This window comes from Poecilia formosa, unplaced genomic scaffold, assembly GCF_000485575.1.
Source record: "Poecilia formosa unplaced genomic scaffold, Poecilia_formosa-5.1.2 Scaffold456, whole genome shotgun sequence".
Lineage (NCBI taxonomy): Eukaryota > Metazoa > Chordata > Actinopteri > Cyprinodontiformes > Poeciliidae > Poecilia > Poecilia formosa.
In genome coordinates this window covers 133,351-151,014 of record NW_006800395.1, presented here as the reverse complement: position 1 = coordinate 151,014, position 17,664 = coordinate 133,351, and the positions used below count along the sequence as shown (strand labels likewise).

Genomic DNA, 17,664 nt, shown 5'->3' with positions numbered 1-17,664 from the left:
TTTGTCAGTAACACTGTACATTCTTATTGTAAAAGTACACTGGTAGTTCACTGAGTATTTTTAGGACTTTGGAAGTATAAGTCTCTAACTTAAAAAGCAGATTATGACTATTATGTGTTGTTATGTCTGAAGTTTCTGTTAAAGAGTTGTTTTCTTTTCATGTTTGTTGAAAACATATTTTTTCTATCTTTCTTTTATCTTCTCAATCCAGAAAATAACTTTGTGTAACTCCCTGTCTCCTTTCTCACCTTCAAATCCTTTCCAAACATGTGTGTTCTTGCTTAAAAGAGCAGACAAAACTAATTCCTCCAGTAAACGTAGCCTGCAAAAATGTCTCACTTCCCAAGAGGCCGTCTTTTGTTGCCAGAATTACACGTTAATCTACTTTGTGATAAGCATGAAGGACGATAATCCATCTCTTTTTGGTTCAAATAAAAGAATCTATTTCACAGCTTTTCTTTATCTTGATACAAAATACTAAGTACACAAACACGTCTATCCATTGTCTGCGATCGTGGAAGGCCTGCTGTCACTGGGCAGGAAGTGGAGTGGACGAGAGGTCGCCAGTACATCTCAGGGTGGTTAAATTGATGCCCAAGTTAGTAATTACAATCTATTCAAAGGGCTTCAATATTAAAACATATTTAAAACATACCTTGTGTTCTTGTTTGGCAATGTTGTCCAATGAGAGTGACAGCAAGAAGTTTTTGGCCCCTACGAACAGTCTGCCCCTCTCTTCGTCCAACAGCATGGCGCTGAAACAGCAGGAGCGCTCCAGCTCAAATCGCCGCACGCCATGGTACTGTTGCAATTCTAGAAAAAAAAAGTAATCAATTAAACATGGCAAGCAAAAATTTAGGTGATTTATAGGCAGTGTATTTGTTAAATTATCATCTGCAGCATAAACATTTGGAAAATAAAGATCAGGTGACACTTCTCTGTGGGAATAAAAATGTTTCTGTACTAACTGTGTAGCTCCTTTTGGTATAAATAAAGGAATAATAAAGTGTATCTAAAACCTTTAAAGAACGGTGATAAGTATTGATCAAATGCTCTGTAGGAGAGTTAGCAGTAGGAAAATAAGGATAGCTCCAATATGTTGTGCATTACGAATTGATCTTGTTGTTAGAAATATTATATAGCTCTTTGTTATATTTACTAATATTTAACACTTTGCATGGAATAGCTTGACAGCAAACAAGCAATATCCCCTTGGGGATAAAGTGTATTTTTTCTATTCTGTTCTAAAATATAACTTGGAAAAATATCAAATATCAAAGCAATGTATTGGAAACTTAATGATTTCTTATTATTAAAGTCAGCTGGCTACAAGCCTGCAATATTCTGTGGTTGATTAAAATATTTTTTTTGTTATCTACTTAAAATTTCAAGGCTGTGTGTCCCAAGGCAAGTGACTTATGACGAGGACGGACACAATCCTCCATCAGTAATGGTTTCAATGGAAAAAATGAGTGACTGCCGTTACAAAGTTGGCAAAAACAAATCTAGGGGGAACGGTGCCCAGGAAAATCTAGCTTGTCTTTGTAAATTTAAGTTACAACAGTCCACCCAGGCAAATGGAAACAAAAAAAAAAAAACAAGCTTACTGGCCAGAGAAGTTAGAAAAATATCCTCCCCCATTGTCCTAACTTAAACAAGGAGTTTAAGAAAACAAGACCAAACCCTTATTAATTTACACATTTAAAAGGCTTTATTAGCTTGTTATTGCTCTGACTCTGATGCCATAAAAAGGCAGCCTGCATCACATCAGGGACTTTATTACTCAGACTTACTATGGTGCGGCTAAAACAACCTAGACTCCAATAAAAAACGTGCTGAATCAAAAAAAAAAGAGACAGATTTCAATCCAATAATAAGGGTAACATGTAGGTCAGAGATTGAAATGATGATGACGAATAATTAAAAACTTAATAAATTAGCATAATGAGTGGTGGCATCATCGTGTCTGAGTAATATTTTATGTTTTTGTTAGGAACAAAAGTCTCATGTGTGTAACTAAAATTGTTCCAATTCAGTCTCAGTTTGAAAGAAAATGTTAATCTTAGTTTTTCTCTAAGCTCTAAGCTTACTACTAGCTTGTAGCTAGTAGTACAAGCTACAAGCTTGTACTACTAGCTACAGTAGTACAAGCTTACTACTGTAGCTAGCTTGTAGCTTACTACTAGCTACAAGCTAGTAGTAAGCTACAAGCTTACTACTAGCTTGTAGCTAGTAGTAAGCTTAGAGCTTACTACTAGCTTAAGTAACCTAGCTACTTAAGCTGTAAGCTGACTTATAGCATAAGCTAGTTACTAAGCACACAAAACCAATGCTTTAAAGATAATGATGAGTTATATTTACATTTTTGTGTTGCTCTGAAATACAATCATGTTGTTGCTTGCTGATGCTTTAGCAGAAAAACTAAGAGTTTGTAAATTTGGCGACCATTTTAATTTGATGAACATTTTCTTTCAATCTGTGACTGAATTGGAACAATTTTAGTTACACACATGAGACTTTTGTTCTTAACAAAAACATACAATATTACTCAGACACGATGATGCCACCACTCATTATGCTAACTTATTAAGCTTTTAATTATTCGTCGTCATCATTTCCATCTCTGACCTACATGTCACCCTGAGTTGAAACTGAAGCCGGCACAAATTTCAGCTGGCTTGGCAGCTTGCAGTGAACCTCTTGTCCTTCAGACTGACTTCAGACTGTAATTGCCAGTTTGAAGCGATGGCACACATCCCTGGTTTTTGTGGTCACACTGGGCAGTTAGCTGCCTCCTCTAACATTAAAAAACTTGAAATGGATCAAACAATCATGCCACTGTATTTCCATGCTGTTGGCGTATGCATGCACGCGTATAGCATTCAGTTGTGTCCGGTTGCTTGTTTTATATCGGTAGTGTAGGTTTAGGACAAACTGACCTTTGCAGAGAGACGTGTCCTTACCTTTGTATGAAAGTTTCATGCGTGGTGAGGAGGAGGAGGTGGGAGAGGAGGATGAGGAAGATGAGGAGGAGGATGAAGATGAAGCACGGGTTACTGAGCTGGAAGAAGAGTAAGCAGCAGCCATCCCGAGCACCAGCAGAGAGCTGCAGGTGACCATCATCATCATCATCATGGTCATCATTTTGGCGCCCTTTTCATAAATCGCTTTCTATCAAAAGCTAGTGTTTAGTGGCTTTGGCCGCTTTGAGTGCTGAGTATTTGTACTGAGAGATGATTTAGTTATCTGGTTCTCGTCCAGTTCTATTTCATCGTCACGCAAAGTGTTTCTCCTGATTTGAAAAAAAAACCCCAAAACAAAACAAACAACAAAAAAAAAGAGCTATCCTGGCTTGTAGTTGCCGTCAGACTTATTCCCAAGAGTTTTCTGGATATATCCTCTGGTCCTCTTACGAAGGACGACCCAGATCACCTCTCACATCCAAGACAGGACAAAATCATTCCGCCTGGACACAGGGACCTAAAAATAGAGACAGAGAGAGGGAGACGATTCAGAAAGGAGCACTTCTTGTGCCAGGGATGCCCTTGTGTACACACACATGCAAATACACACACACACACACTGAGGTATATTTAGTCTGAATCAGATTGATGCTCATGCCAGGGTGTGTCAATGCCAACCTCTATTATGGCAGCCGCACTATAATCCCTTCAGTTTACAGCAAGAACCAGGAACAGAGTTTAAATCACAGACACACACACGCACACACACACACACACACACGCACACACACACACACACACACACACACACACACACAAGCTGACCACAGCAATGAAGACAGCATGTGTGAGATAGAGATATGTAGCCCCTAACCTAATGCCAAGCCCGGCACAACCTCTCGCACTGCCAAGACAGAAAACCCACTCCCACTTTCTTTCTCCACTTTTGCAGACTGCATGAAACCATCCCACTGCTGGTAAGCCTGCAGCTGTGGATAAAGGTATCACTGCTATGTGAGAGCTGAGTTACTAAAAGCAGTACTCGGATATTCAGGTATTTATTTTGAATTATACATCGCAGCTTGACTTAACAGTTTATGAGAGTATTTTAGGATCTACAGAATTCAAAGTAAAAAAAAAAAAGTCTCAGGAGAAACAATGACTCGAGTTGGATGTTTTTATTTCACTCTACACAGCTGGTTCAGTAACCAGGTCACCAGTTTGTAAACTAATCATCAGGAATGTATCTGTGTGGTATTGTACTGGAAACACACACACACACCTACACACCTACACACACACACAAACCTTTCTTCTAGTACTTTGGACTCTGTTGCCGGGCTGCTGGAACAGTACAGCTATTCACTGGAACCAGCCTCCTTCCTTATGTTGCACCTCATAGTTAGCGTTGAGGTTTTTAATGTTTTTTTTTATTTTATTTTAATCTCTTGACAATTACTCCTCATCACTGCCTTTCATCTGTTACCTCCTTTAAGAACTAACATCTTCTGTGATGTAAGAATTAAAATAAAAGAAAAACATTTGCAATCTTAAACAACTTTGCACCAGTGCTCAAAACTGAATGTCGATTTTTAGCTACTAAAAAATAAAGGTAGAGTAAAAGTCAAAAAAATAAATTTAAAAACAAGTGAATTATGGTAATCCCAGACTTCCTAGACAAAAGGAAGCTAAATTTATTTATTTATTTATTTTTTCGGTTTTTACAGGAACCAAGAAATCAAAGGGCCAAAAAAATAAAAAGTTCAGTTGCTCTTCATGTTTTTCTTCAAATTTCTTCGATTTCCATTGCACTGCCATCAAAATGCTGTGAAGAATTAAAACATAAAGACAACTTCCACTTGCACACAGACAGAGCGCAGCCAAGACGGCTGGCTTTCAGTTTTATGAATAATAGAGCTATTGAGGCATTGAGACAGGAGAGCTCTCATAAGCTCATGGCTGCCAGTCCACAACACAACAGGACAGAGCTGAAAGGAGGCATAAACTCCCTCGTACCCTGCAGTAAATAAACACACACAAACTCGCATACATGTGATGATTGCACAAAAGCATACATTCAAGTACACACAGCGTCACTTTCGTGGACCCAGCCTTTATGAGGTTTGATGCACACACGTACAGGCGCAGCGGAACAAAACATTAAAGTGTGAGTAACACAATAACACAATAAAGTGTTAAAACGCGAAGCAGAAAGAAAGAGACGCTATGTGTGTGTGTGTGTGTGTGTGTGTGTGTGTGTGTGTGTTTTGCAGGCTCAGGGTTGAGCACAAAGCTGCAAAGATGCTCGCAGTATTTTCAAGGAGATGGACGTCACCGCCCTCGTCAGCTGGAGCGCCGTGACTCGCGCTCAACGCAGTTCACGTCACAGTTCCTGGGAGTGACAGAGGCTCCAGTGAAATCCTTACTCTCCTGTCGGCTTGTATAAGCCAAACGACTGGTCCCATTGTCCCGCCGAGTCTCCCAGAGCTGTGTGTGTGTGTGTGTGTGTGTGTGTGTGTGTGTGTCTAATGATGTTGTCTATATGTGCTCTCATCACTTTAAAAGCATGATTTCTCTGAACTAATTTGTTTATTTGAACAACACACACCTCCCAATCAGCACTAAGTTCTTCAGACACCCACTCTTGAGCTTGAGTACTCCTTAAATCTCCTGCATGCTCCATAAAGCATCTCAATAAAAAAAAAAAGAAGAAGAAGAAGAAAAAAGCCACCAGGCTCACCGACAGTTGCATTCAGTTCAGCTTCAATGGACATGGAGCGGCAGCATGCCAAGAGGGAATGGATTAAAAATAAAGACAGACATAGATTCAGAGGGGGGGAGACGAGGGGCCAAGCTGTCCTGTCAAAACCAAGCCTAAATAAGACGGGCAGACAAAGCAGGCCGCCTCCAGGGTGAGACGCGCCTTTGCAGAGAGAGGTTAGAGTGCGACACCATAGCACCAAAAGCAACAATGAGTGAATGAATATTAGCAACTTAACTTCTAGCCTTTCACTTTCACAGGGTGGAACAAAGAATGAATGTTTGACACCCTCAAATTAATCCAAATGGTGGGTTTATGCTAATCACTAATACATGATCCTAATAACATTATCTTGTCAGATAAGGAAGATTTTGCTCCTAATTTATAAATGTAGAAATCCTGTTTTACAGCGACAGCAACCGCCGTGATGTCATCTGTACGACTCTACTCTGATGTGATCCAGTGACCATATGTTATGCTCATATGTTAACATTAAATGCTGTTAAAGAAAGAAAGTACAGCATATGGAGCTGGTTGACTTGAACCAGCTCCATATGCTGGTTCAAGTCAAGAATCCAACTCGGTTTTGTTAACTGAATCCAAGAATGGATGGGTCTATGTTTGACCCAGGATTTAATTAGCAAATTATTCCAACTAATATGGACTTGTTGACCAAGTTGTTTGAGTAAAGTGGAATAAGGAAACAAGAAGAAAGATCCGGAAACAAGAAGGAATAGAGGCACAGCACATATCAACTCAGATGTAGGAAAATAAATAAAAATAAACAGGTTATAATCACAAGACGAAGGCCGTAATGGGAGGGTGCCATCTGATATCTGGGAAAGAACTAAAGGAAATGATAAGAGCTGCCAAAAAGGGTGAAAGCAGAACTACATAAATATATAACAAAACAAAGCAGAGTTGTTAGAAATCTGATTTACAAGCACAAAGCAGAACTGAGAAGGCAGAGAAAGAAAAAACAGCATGTGAGACTGGAGGGAAGTTCTGAAAGGACAAGACGCAGGGATTGGAGCACTTGAAGCCTGCAGCATGCCTGCATGCATACAGTCCCATGAAAAGAATGAAAACGTATAGAGGGATAGAGAAGGAAAAAAAAGAATATGTGATGGAAAGAAAGGAGACAATTGTTTTGCCTGCAGAGAGAAAAGAGTTTCCCTGGCCAGCAACCAACAAGGCTAAGCCTCCCTGGGACCAAGAAATGAAAGGCAGGAGAGATGGGTGGAAGAGAAGGAGGAATGAGAAGGGGCGAGTGAGGCGGAAGGAGGGGTCTACACTTTAAAGAGCAAAATGCCAAGCAGCAGGTATCTGGTGACTTTTGGCTGACTTTGATTGGCAGGAGACGTTGAGGACAGGAGGAGGGTTAGAGTGGTCAGCTTTAATGGGATTCTACGTCTCCGCACCATGTCGGCATATAATCGCATGTATTGCTCTGCAGAAAAGCAGGAAAATCTTAAGAAGGGATAAGAGTTGAACTCAAAGAGTGGCTGAAAGGGTAAGAAGGCACATAAACAGACAGAAAAAAACTCAATCTGAAGAGTTAACTGCTGCACAAATGGGAACTACAAAGAAACTACTTGTTGGGTGAAAATGAAAGCACAGATTTCGCACCCATACATTTTATTTTTCTGTTAATTTACTTTACAGAATCTTATTAAACATGCTTACTCATTCATGAATTTATTTAGGGAGGTCTAATTAAATGGGTTTGCATGCTTTTACGCTGAGCTTTATACCACATAACTCTGACGCTGTGTGTGCCAGCAGCCTGCAGCCCAACCCACAGCTCAGCTACATGCATGAATTATCTCAACAGAATGTAACAAATAGCAAAATGCTTTCCTTTTTTTCCAGTAGTCTGCAAAATATATACCTGAGCCTCTTTATTTTTCCATTGTCTGGTGTCTATCTCCTGCACTCAATGGGGAGATGTGTGTGTTTGTTTTTATTATTCATTTCATATGAATTTAGAATATTTTTATTCACGTATATATCGACATTCTCTTCTGCTAAAAGTTTAATGTTTTTATTTTTTTCAACCTACAATTAGGTGAAAAGGTAATTTTATTTTAACTTGTGGTTAGTGCTAACTTTGCACACAAACATAAACTCCATTTTTCTGCAAGCACTTTATTTAGGAGGAGCAAATGCCAAAATGACTCTTAATATTGTAAAGTTACTTACTCCTGTACTTTAACTGTGCAGTGAAACGGGTTGAAATGAAGCCTCAAGATGTAAAAGAAGAAAAACAATAGGCCGTGTGATTAATAGTTTTGTTTTCATCTGCTGTTTTATCCGTTTGGACAATTTATCATAGACAACAAGCTATGGTTCAAAAATAATATGAACATCCAAGAGACTCACCTTTTCCTGACTTCCAACTCTAGTAGCTGAAAGTCAGAAAAAGGTTCCACTCTCATTCTTACACACTAACTCATGAGGCATGTAAAAAGCTGGATGCGACTTGTGCAACATTCCAGGTTGGTCTGTCAAACAAAAACCAACGCTGGAAAAGCACCATTAGGAGCAATTGTTGTGTTTTGATTCAGAAGAGATATTCAGCCTTGGAAAGGCAGGTGCTGTTGGAGAAGCATGGCAGAACCTGGACATGCTGCAGATTTCTGCAAACAAACCCGAGGCGGGAGCCAAAGCGTGGAGCAGGTACTGGGCAGCATTTAGTCTTACTCAGATTTACAGGTAGGTGAGGAGTGCTTCATTTCTCCTCTGCACATTCAAAAAAAAAAAATGAAGCGCACAGACCACCAGTGGCGTGAAAAATGTTTAGTAAAGTGATGATTCACTAAAGACATTAAACTGAAAAGTAGTAGATAAGCTGACAAAAAAATGGACTGATTTACACCAGCGCTTAAAAGTGCAAATCACGAGAAAAATGAATTTGAACTCATCCTCTGTTTCTGCTTCAAAAGCATGAAAGTACAGTGACTTGTTGCAGCAGAACCTTTTAGTTCACACAGTCTCATCTAAATACGATCTCAAACACGCCAAAGTACAGCAATCAAAGTGAAGCAGTTTCACAACAGAAGTTAAACAGTGTTCATGGGTTTTTATGCTGAAACAAGGTGAACCAGTAAATGAAAGGCGATTATAGGCAAATAAACTGAGTGCTCAGAAAGAAACCCTGTAAAATGAAGAAGCAGCGAGACCGCAGCACTCTGCTGGCTGCTGGTACTGAGCCATCTGGCCCTGCAACATGAAGGAGAAGTTTCCCAGCCGGCAAACCTGTGGCTAATCTTTGTTTGATTTGGATTAATTATCCCAAGTATCGGAGGCTTAAATCGGAAAAAGAAATGTTGCAATTGGAGTGGGTTCAATTTACAGTGATGATTAGCGTTGGGGTCGCTTTCTGCTAAATGTGTCTCATGACTGTTTCCACTGGTCAGGTCAGTCAGGATGGACTGGATTAATTTTACTTTTGATAAAAGTAATAATAGGGAGATGCACAGGTCAGGCTTTTATGTAGCTAATATCAGTATTTGAGTTTCCTTCAGATCTGCCCATCGTGATTTTGACAAATAATTTATTTTTATTTTATAAGAAAATTAATGGATGAATGAGAAAAAAAGGTTATGAAGCAGTTTCTATTGATGCATCAGAACATATTGTCCTTAATTATCAGGTGATCTTTTGCAACAAAACTTGCATCAAAGTACAGTTTCTGTATTTGACCTGCCAATCACTGATCAGAGCCAAGAAACATATGACTTTTAGAAATGACCTCGCTGTTGGGGTTCAGTAAAGTACGGCAATTAAATAACAATAAAGGTGCAATTAGAGCAAATGAAGTTTGCTGGTCACCGTGAGCACACAGCTTGGCTCTGTCAGAAACAGAAGCTGCTGTGAATCAAGACCTTGCAGAGCCGCCTCTGGTCTTCTGACTGGATCTGCTCCAAAAAGCTCTCAGAGGAAAGACAACTCAATGCTGTGAGCGAAACAAGATCTCAGCTTTCACTGTATCCCACAAGCAATCAACAAAACATGAAAGATACTTTGATATGCAATGGTTTGGGAATAGTATTGTTGCACACTTTGAGTTTCTAAAAACAGCTGGCTGAGTAAAGCTTTAACAGCTGTTAAGTCTTCTTCAGATGGCCCAGTCTATGCAGCTAAAGCAACAACATTTTACATTAGCAACTAGGGATGTTGTGGAATTAAATTATCACAATAGTTTTGTCAAAGTGACTACTGCTTTCAGTACGAGCTTCTCTGGCAGATGCTCCAGCTATTTGTACGAGCTACAAATGTTAAGGAGCATGCTTTAAGTTTGACATCCTGAATCTTATTTTTAGACTTTTTAGACTCTTATTTTAACTCGTTTTACTCTTAAGTATAACAGAAACTAATTCTTGAGACATAACCAACGATAACTGAGCGTAGCACATCTAGCTAACTGTTGGTCATCGTGCGGTGCTAAACTTAAGGGTTATTTCACAGTCTGAACGTCACTTTTCCTTTCTAAAACCTGAACTATTGGGACTGATCAAACTTGTTGGCCTGGATAGACTTGGATAATACAATATTGAACAGAGACCTTTAAAAAGAAGATTTTTTAAACTGTTATTCTATTTTTAAAAACATCACTTTTAGCAGAAGGGCTTTACAAAAAGTAGAAAAACATAAAAAACTCAATGCATAAGCTAAATTGTCATACTGCTTTAAAAAAACAAAACAGTTTGTGATCTGTGAAAGATCTCGTGCACGAAAATGTGGACTTTTAGATTCTCCATAAATAATCCTCGAATCTCCTCTCTGCTCATTCTTGTGAGTCAGTATCATGTATGACCTTTTACCCAAAGGCGGTATTAGACCTAGACATTCAGGCTGCAGCCCTGATTTTTAGTGAATAGTCCCTTATTCCATCCATTCATTGTTTGTACTAGCAAACCCATGCAGGGTGGGAGGGAGTCTCTTATTCCACTTGGGATCAAATTTATCAACATAAATCTAATAAAATCATTTACTAATCCTGTAATATATGACTGCATGATCTGTATGTTTACATAAAACCTGAGCAGATTTGTTTGCCTGTTCTCTGAATCTCATACAATCAGTGTCACAAAACCTAGCAGCATGTCTTGTACATGATAGACATACATGTGTTGTGCACCTTATTGAGCATGTGGTTTCCACCAGTTATAACTACAACTTCTTTGCTCATGCATTAAATGAGACATATGTCGTGTATTTGACAGTTTCCGAATGTATGTGCTAAATGCTGAATGCACTGTTAAAAAAAATTGTGAAGAATTTTTAAAATGGTTAAAGTGATAAATGATGTTAAGCTGTGCCACCAGTTTTTTTTGTAATGCATACAAAATGTCACTTTTTGTTGATAAAACTACACAACAGTGGACGCCTAAAGAATCCATTCTGATAAGACAAGTCATGTGTCAGCTACATTTATTAAAAAAAATCTCTGTCAAAAATGTCATGTATCAAGTTTTAAAGTATTACAATATCTGCATCTTAGTCAGAGAAGTACGGCCATGTCTGATGAGGGACAAAATGTTGCATCCAGCTGCAGAAACAGCAGACCTAGACTGCTTCTTCTACAAGAATCAGGTTGATTTGATCCAACTTGGCACATTAAGCTGATCTGAGACGTTTCTGTTATCATTCACAAAGAGAAACACAGAAGGTTTACTGCTAAAGCAGATAAGTAAAAATAGGAAAATTTATTCTTTTTTATCCTTAAAGGTAGTTAAAGGTAGTTTCTTTGAGTGTGTTTTACTCTCGATGCTGTAAAACACAGTAAAAAGATTGTGGTCATTTTTTTTTATTTCACGTTGGAAAAAAGCAGCCCATGCAGACCATAACTCATACAACATGTCTGCTACTGTTTTCATTTTAAATGACAGAAAAATGACTTTGCTGTCTAGGTAAATTAAAGTACTTTCGGGCTGAGCTAAGCCCCAGGATCCTCACAATGCCTCCAGTGACACTCCTATTATTAAGCTAATGTCATTCTTATACAAAAACATTCAAGCTGTTTCTGCAAGCAATTAAAACTCACCTTCCCATCCAGTTCCAAGAGATCAAAATCTGCAAAGGTTCAGAATTGTCCTGGTCAGGATCAGCATCCACCTGAGCCCTTCATGCCTCTCGTTGCACTTATTGCTTCCATTGTGTGAGAAACTTTTTCTGTGTCGTAGGTACTGTCAAAGTTATTGCTCAGGCTCACCTTTGCACTCTTGCTGGGCTCTTAATTTCCATTAAAAGTTTAACATATCTCAAGTCAACGTAGGGAATGGGGATGAAATAGCAATTATCTAAATTGCAATAGAACTCAGAAAGCGGGAAAATACATAAAACAAAATTTAACAATCCTGGAAGAACCTCTGGAAAAATTAATATTGGTAGTTCCAGTGAAGATGGGACAAAGAGTGAGCAGCTCTGCAGTCCTGGCTTGGTGAAAAATAAAAGTCCAGTTAGTCTTTAAAAGAAAAAAAGTCCTACAAGCAGCTGTAAGTTGAAAAGCGACGCGGAGATCTGAGTATTACCCCGGCTGCAGTCAGCTACACTGATGAACGACTGCACTTCAGCTCCTCTTTAAAAGAAAAAAAAAAAAAAACAACACACACAGCGCTGTGCACACACATAAAACTCCTCTTAACGCACACACACATAGACNACAGGGAGTTTTCACAGGAGCTGAGTGGTGCAGAAACGCTCAGAGGGAGAACAGGCTGAAAGAATGAACCTAATTCAAAAGGGGAGAGAACGGTAGGGAGAGATAGATGGAGGGAGGGGTTGAAAAGAGGAGAAAAAAGGTGGGAGGTGAGAGGAGGGGCGTGGAAAGGGCCAGAGACATGGGGTGTGCTGTTCTTCTCTGCGAGTATGAATGCTACTGTATATTTATGTAGCTACCTGGGTGAAACCGTTTCCCCTTCTGCCCTTGATTGTGACGAGAGGCTTTAACAAACCGCTGAAGGCAGAAAACCTCAACTAAGAAACTCCCTTCATAAAGCGCTCACTGTTAAACACGGCATGACTTTTCTCCCAAAAAGCACCGGAAAATCTAAAACGTTCTCCCAGCATAACCTCATCATACTTTCCACGTGGCTTCCCATTGTTTTTGGTTTTATTGCTGCTTTTTAAATCAAGACGTCTGCAGTGGCTTAGCGGTATGAAACTTCAGACTCTGCTAGAGGAATGAAGAGGGGAAAAAAATGCGATTCTGAGAATTTGGATGAAATCAATATCGCATTCAGACAGAAATCTGACCATTTTTTCTTTCTAAAAGAGTCGCCAAGAACATCAACACGTCTCAGACTGATTCTGTTTGACACACATTTCTCAAACAAAGGTTTTTAGCTAGGATCACCTCACACAGTGTGACATGCGATGAAACAAGCAAGTTGTTGCACGGCTCTCATCTGTCAAGGCTTAAAAACTTGGCTGTAATCGCCGGAAGATGTGACTTGACGCTTACTCTGATCGACACAAGATTTCCCTCTGAAGACTTTGGGTGTTGGTGTATGAAGACAGCAGAACCATTTGGATTAAAATCTGTGTAAACATGTAGAGATAAAAACAAAAAAAAAAGCTTTCCAGACAAGTATAAGAACAGTTTAGGTTGACACCACAATGCCTCACACTCTGATCCACGCCCAGTTGCGAGGGTAATTGGCGAACGTTTGTGGCACATGGGGGTTTACATCATCTTGTGGTCATATCAGGGCTCAGATGTGGGTCTGTCTTTTGTCGTGGTTCGATTCTGAAAGGTTTTTGGCAGAAAACAAAAACATGAGAGCTCAAGAATGCCTCTTAGGGAATTAAATACAGCAAAAAAACTAAAGTTTTAAAGATATATCAGGATTGTCAGTCTCAGCTCTGTCTCTCTGCTCTTTCCTATGTCAGCTGCTGATGATCAAGCCAATCTATAGAGTAACACATTTGGCTGAAAGAACTTGCAATTGGCTGCAAATAAATGCCACAACTGAGTGGTGGGCTCCACTGTACAACGGACAAACCTGAAACTATTTAAGACTGCTCCCAATAGGGGTTAGAATCAGACTGCCTTGCTAAAATATGCACATGTATTTCTGCCACAGTACGAGAGAATCATGAAGAACAGCATTTTGACGGGATGAAAAAAAAAACATCCTCTTTAACAGTGCTTGTGCTAGAGTGACATGATGCAAACTGCAAGAGATGCAGACAAACAGAAAACTCCTGGAACTCTGGCTCTATATGCACAAAGGTCATCTTCACATTAAACCTGTGATTTTCTGGGGATTTTTGTTGTGATTTTGGCTTTCCAAGCTGGAATTCCAGTTTCTTGGGATGCACTTTTGGACTTTTGTTGACTTTGAATTCAGAAATTCCAACTTCACATTAACTCACCACAAAGCACTTGTTGTTGTTGTTACCTTTTCTGTCCCCCCCTCCCCATTTGTCTGATTCATTTGTACGATTCCCTTTTAAAGATTGAGGTGATTCAGACTGTCAACAAGAAGATTATTTCCAGTCAATGTCGACTTCGGTCCAGGATTTAATTGACCAGATGTGCCAACAGAGTTCGTGGTTAAGATCTTACATTTACACCAACATTACATCGATTGTTTTTCCAGCATTCCAACAGCAGGTGCCACACTGCACCCGGCAACCACGACTCACTCGTGCTCTCAAACACACACGGCCCACTGTGACCCGATCAGGGGTCTCACATCAGGGAGCGCATAAAGCCAGGGTGGGCTCCGTCCCCAGGTTTGCAGGGCAGTCCTCAACACAATGCACACCCGTCTCCAGGCCTCTAAACACTTTCATGCACATTGGCATTTGCACAATTAAAGCTATATGTATGTCTCGACCCCGCGCCCCGCCCCCTGCTGACCCGTCTGTCATAAACCAGCCTGATGTCTCTGCAGGCTACAGAGTGAGCTCTGTGATCATGACAAAAGCCTTTGTCTCAGCTAAAGCTTCTGTGCTATTGAAACAGATGAGGGCTCGGTGCCCTAATGGTCTCCAGCTCAGTCTGTGTTTTATTGCAAGTCACTGAACCAAAATGATCTTTATATCGGAGCGGACCAGTGTCTTCATATCAGAGCCTATCTTTGGGTCTTCTAATTGTCTCCTTATTACTCCATCACAGTCTCCAAAGGTAACAACAAAGAAGGAGGCACTAAACTCCAACAAGAATTAATCGTGCTTACCTCGGCTGGGGCAGCTGAGGTAATACGGGTCAGCTGGATTGTGTTTTGTAAAATGATACCTTGTTTCGTTTTATCATATGTTTCAGGTTACATAATTTGGCAGGCCAGAACTCTCGCATGGCTTCTCTAATTACTTCCTCTTTTTAGCCGTTTTTATAAATGTCAATCATGTGACTGAGTGCGCCCTTTCAGCTCCAGCTGAAGATTAATTCTTGCCACCTTAAGGAGATTTTTTTATATAGATGACAGTTTCATAAAGAGATTCTAGAAAAAGACCTTAAATCAGTCCTGATTTAACCCGATTAAATGAATTTAGGACAGCTGCTTAAAAAAACAAAACAAAAAAAAAACCTTCTGAAATAAGCTTAGTACATATTTCAAGACAGAGTCATGTAACTCTGGAGGTGCAGTAAAAGGTTGTACAATATTCATACTAGGTATTATATAACCAGCACAGCTGCTATATACTGCTTGAAACCAAAGTCTTGCATCACATATTTATCACTTTTCTCAGTAGCTCTGCTGTGACAAATATATTGTGACATTTAATGATTTCTGGAGTGAAGGTTCGAACTGGTGTATGTCTAATGTCAGACTTTTTCTAGAACCTAACTGGGTTTGTATACAGTCATGCAATGAAATGCATGACTGTATACAAAGTATGTCCAGAGAAAAGCCACTTCGTAGCTTTTCTCATTAAGTTCCTGATTAATCATGTTAATCACGTTAATCATGCCTGGTCTGTAAGTTCAGGTGAATGTCCATGCCTTCTTTGGTTTGCTGCTGCACTGAATTATTTCCACTTTTGGATAATGCACAGAACAGTGCTCCATTCAAAGCTCAGGATATTGTTTTACAACCGGACTGTGATGTAAAACTCTCCACCACTTTAATTCAGACATTTCTCCCAGGTCTTCATAATGCGGTTTGTTCACCAATGTTCTGCCAAGAAATTTGCTAATGAGGTAACTTTTGGAGGCGGTTAAGTAAAAATGCACACCACATTTTTTAGATTTCTTACTTGTCAAAAAATATTAAAAATCATCTTTTGTTTTCCATTGAATTCAGAATTATTTGCCACTTTGTGTTAAATACAGTAAATTTTGTTTTTGTAACATAGCAAGATTGTTCAAGGGAGTGAATACTTTTCATATGAATCCCATATGTTGTGCTGAATCATTGTGTTCTTCAATGTGAATGCAGATTTATTCAGTGGATATACCATTAGCTTACTCTAATTACCCCAATTTTCACACAATTAAGTTAATCATTAATAAAGTCTATTATGTTCACATTTCAAAAACTAAAAACTGATGCCTGCTTATGCATGTAATGCAGAAGTGTGGATAACACTAGTGCCGTTCAAAACAACCAGTGCATTAACATCCATACACCTTTATAAACAGATATTAAATTACCCATATTTAATGTGAAAACAAACCACTCAGCATCTGAAGCTGAAGTGCAACTTGAGAGAAACAGCACAGTTTCCACTGCCAAGAGGCTCAGCAACCTTCGCTGCCAAGTAAGGAAACAGAGCCTGACTTGATTTTGGCTTCTAAAACTCAGAACCCAATTTAGCAACACTGATATTAGATTAGCTATTAGATTTATTTTTATTTTTTTTGTTTATTGCTTAATTAAATTAAGCATGCTCACTGGGTGCATATAAAAATATTAATGTAGCACTGACTCACTTCTGAAGTCAACCTTGAACGAAACACCCAGAATGAAAGGGAAACACTAACGCCACGGTGCTCGAGGATCACGCTTCATTGCACTTAATGATACCATATTGACTTTAAAAACTGCACCTATTACCATAAGTGCTGTGGAAGCAGAGTGTTGCTGTTGGAAGAGATTCCCTCAGCAAAAAATATTAAATCCAGGCTTTTATTTAGACAGGCTCCTCGCACAGTACATGCTGCTCGCTTCACGTGGCTGCGGAGAACGTTAAACTCACAAATGGATGCAATTTTAGAGGATGATCACTGGAATTTAAAAGTAAATACATAAAAGCAGGTTGTTCTTTCAGACTTTTGACATTGCCATAATTCCATCCTTTTTAACTTTAACTCATTTTAAGTGTGTGCACATTCTGTGTGTGATGTTTCTATATTTAGGCGTAGAGCACATCGTGGCGTTGCTGCGCCCCGATGAAGAATGCTCTGAAAATCCTGGTGGACAGATGTAGAGCCAGAGAGCTTCTTTAAGAGCCAGGGAGGAACAATGGCGTCAGATAACATGCATACTACAAATAACAGCAACTCCTTTTTATTGCCATGAGATTAATCTGGACATGGAGTCGCATCCAAGTCTTGAGTTCAACAGTTGCAGAAGCAGCTGGGCTCTTGGATGCAATGCCTTTATCTGCAGGGAGGCTTTGATTTTTACTTTTTTTTTTGCATCGCAAAAAGCAAAAAGACTCAGCACATTTTAAATCGTTGGTGAAGAATTATTTCCTTATGGTTTCATCATGTTGTGTGAATTCAGTTTTCAAAACTTTTGCCAGTTGTAACACTTTTAAAGTGGACAAAGGTTTGCTTTTCTTCCAGTTACTGTGCCCACAATACAAGGCAGCAGATCTTTGAACCTTTTTAGCTTATAGCATAAAAAAACATAGTAAATTTTAGTAAACTATGTGGAGTAGAGTTTAGTACATAATTTTTATTTCTTTTTTTTTTGTCAGAAGAAAATGGTTGCAGAATTAGAGAGGGAAGCCATAAAATGTGTAATGAACTAATTTACA

The 17,664-nt window shown here is 39.3% G+C and overlaps 1 protein-coding gene across 3 annotated transcripts in view; it reads right to left on the bottom strand.

Annotated features, from left to right (window-relative positions):
* The window catches only part of LOC103155925 (semaphorin-3B), a 78,649-nt gene that overhangs the window by 21,347 nt on the left and 39,638 nt on the right, over nt 1–17,664 (bottom strand). For 2 of the 3 annotated variants that reach the window (XM_016663920.1, XM_016663922.1), the window contains 2 exons: nt 2,964–3,480; nt 656–813 (listed from right to left, as the gene is read on the bottom strand). In XM_016663920.1, the coding sequence (XP_016519406.1) occupies nt 656–813; nt 2,964–3,144 (339 nt within the window). In that variant the 5' untranslated portion in view covers nt 3,145–3,480. Of the gene's footprint in view, nt 1–655; nt 814–2,963; nt 3,481–11,773; nt 12,362–17,664 lie in introns of those variants that run through there. The other variant, XM_016663921.1, reaches the window with a different exon arrangement.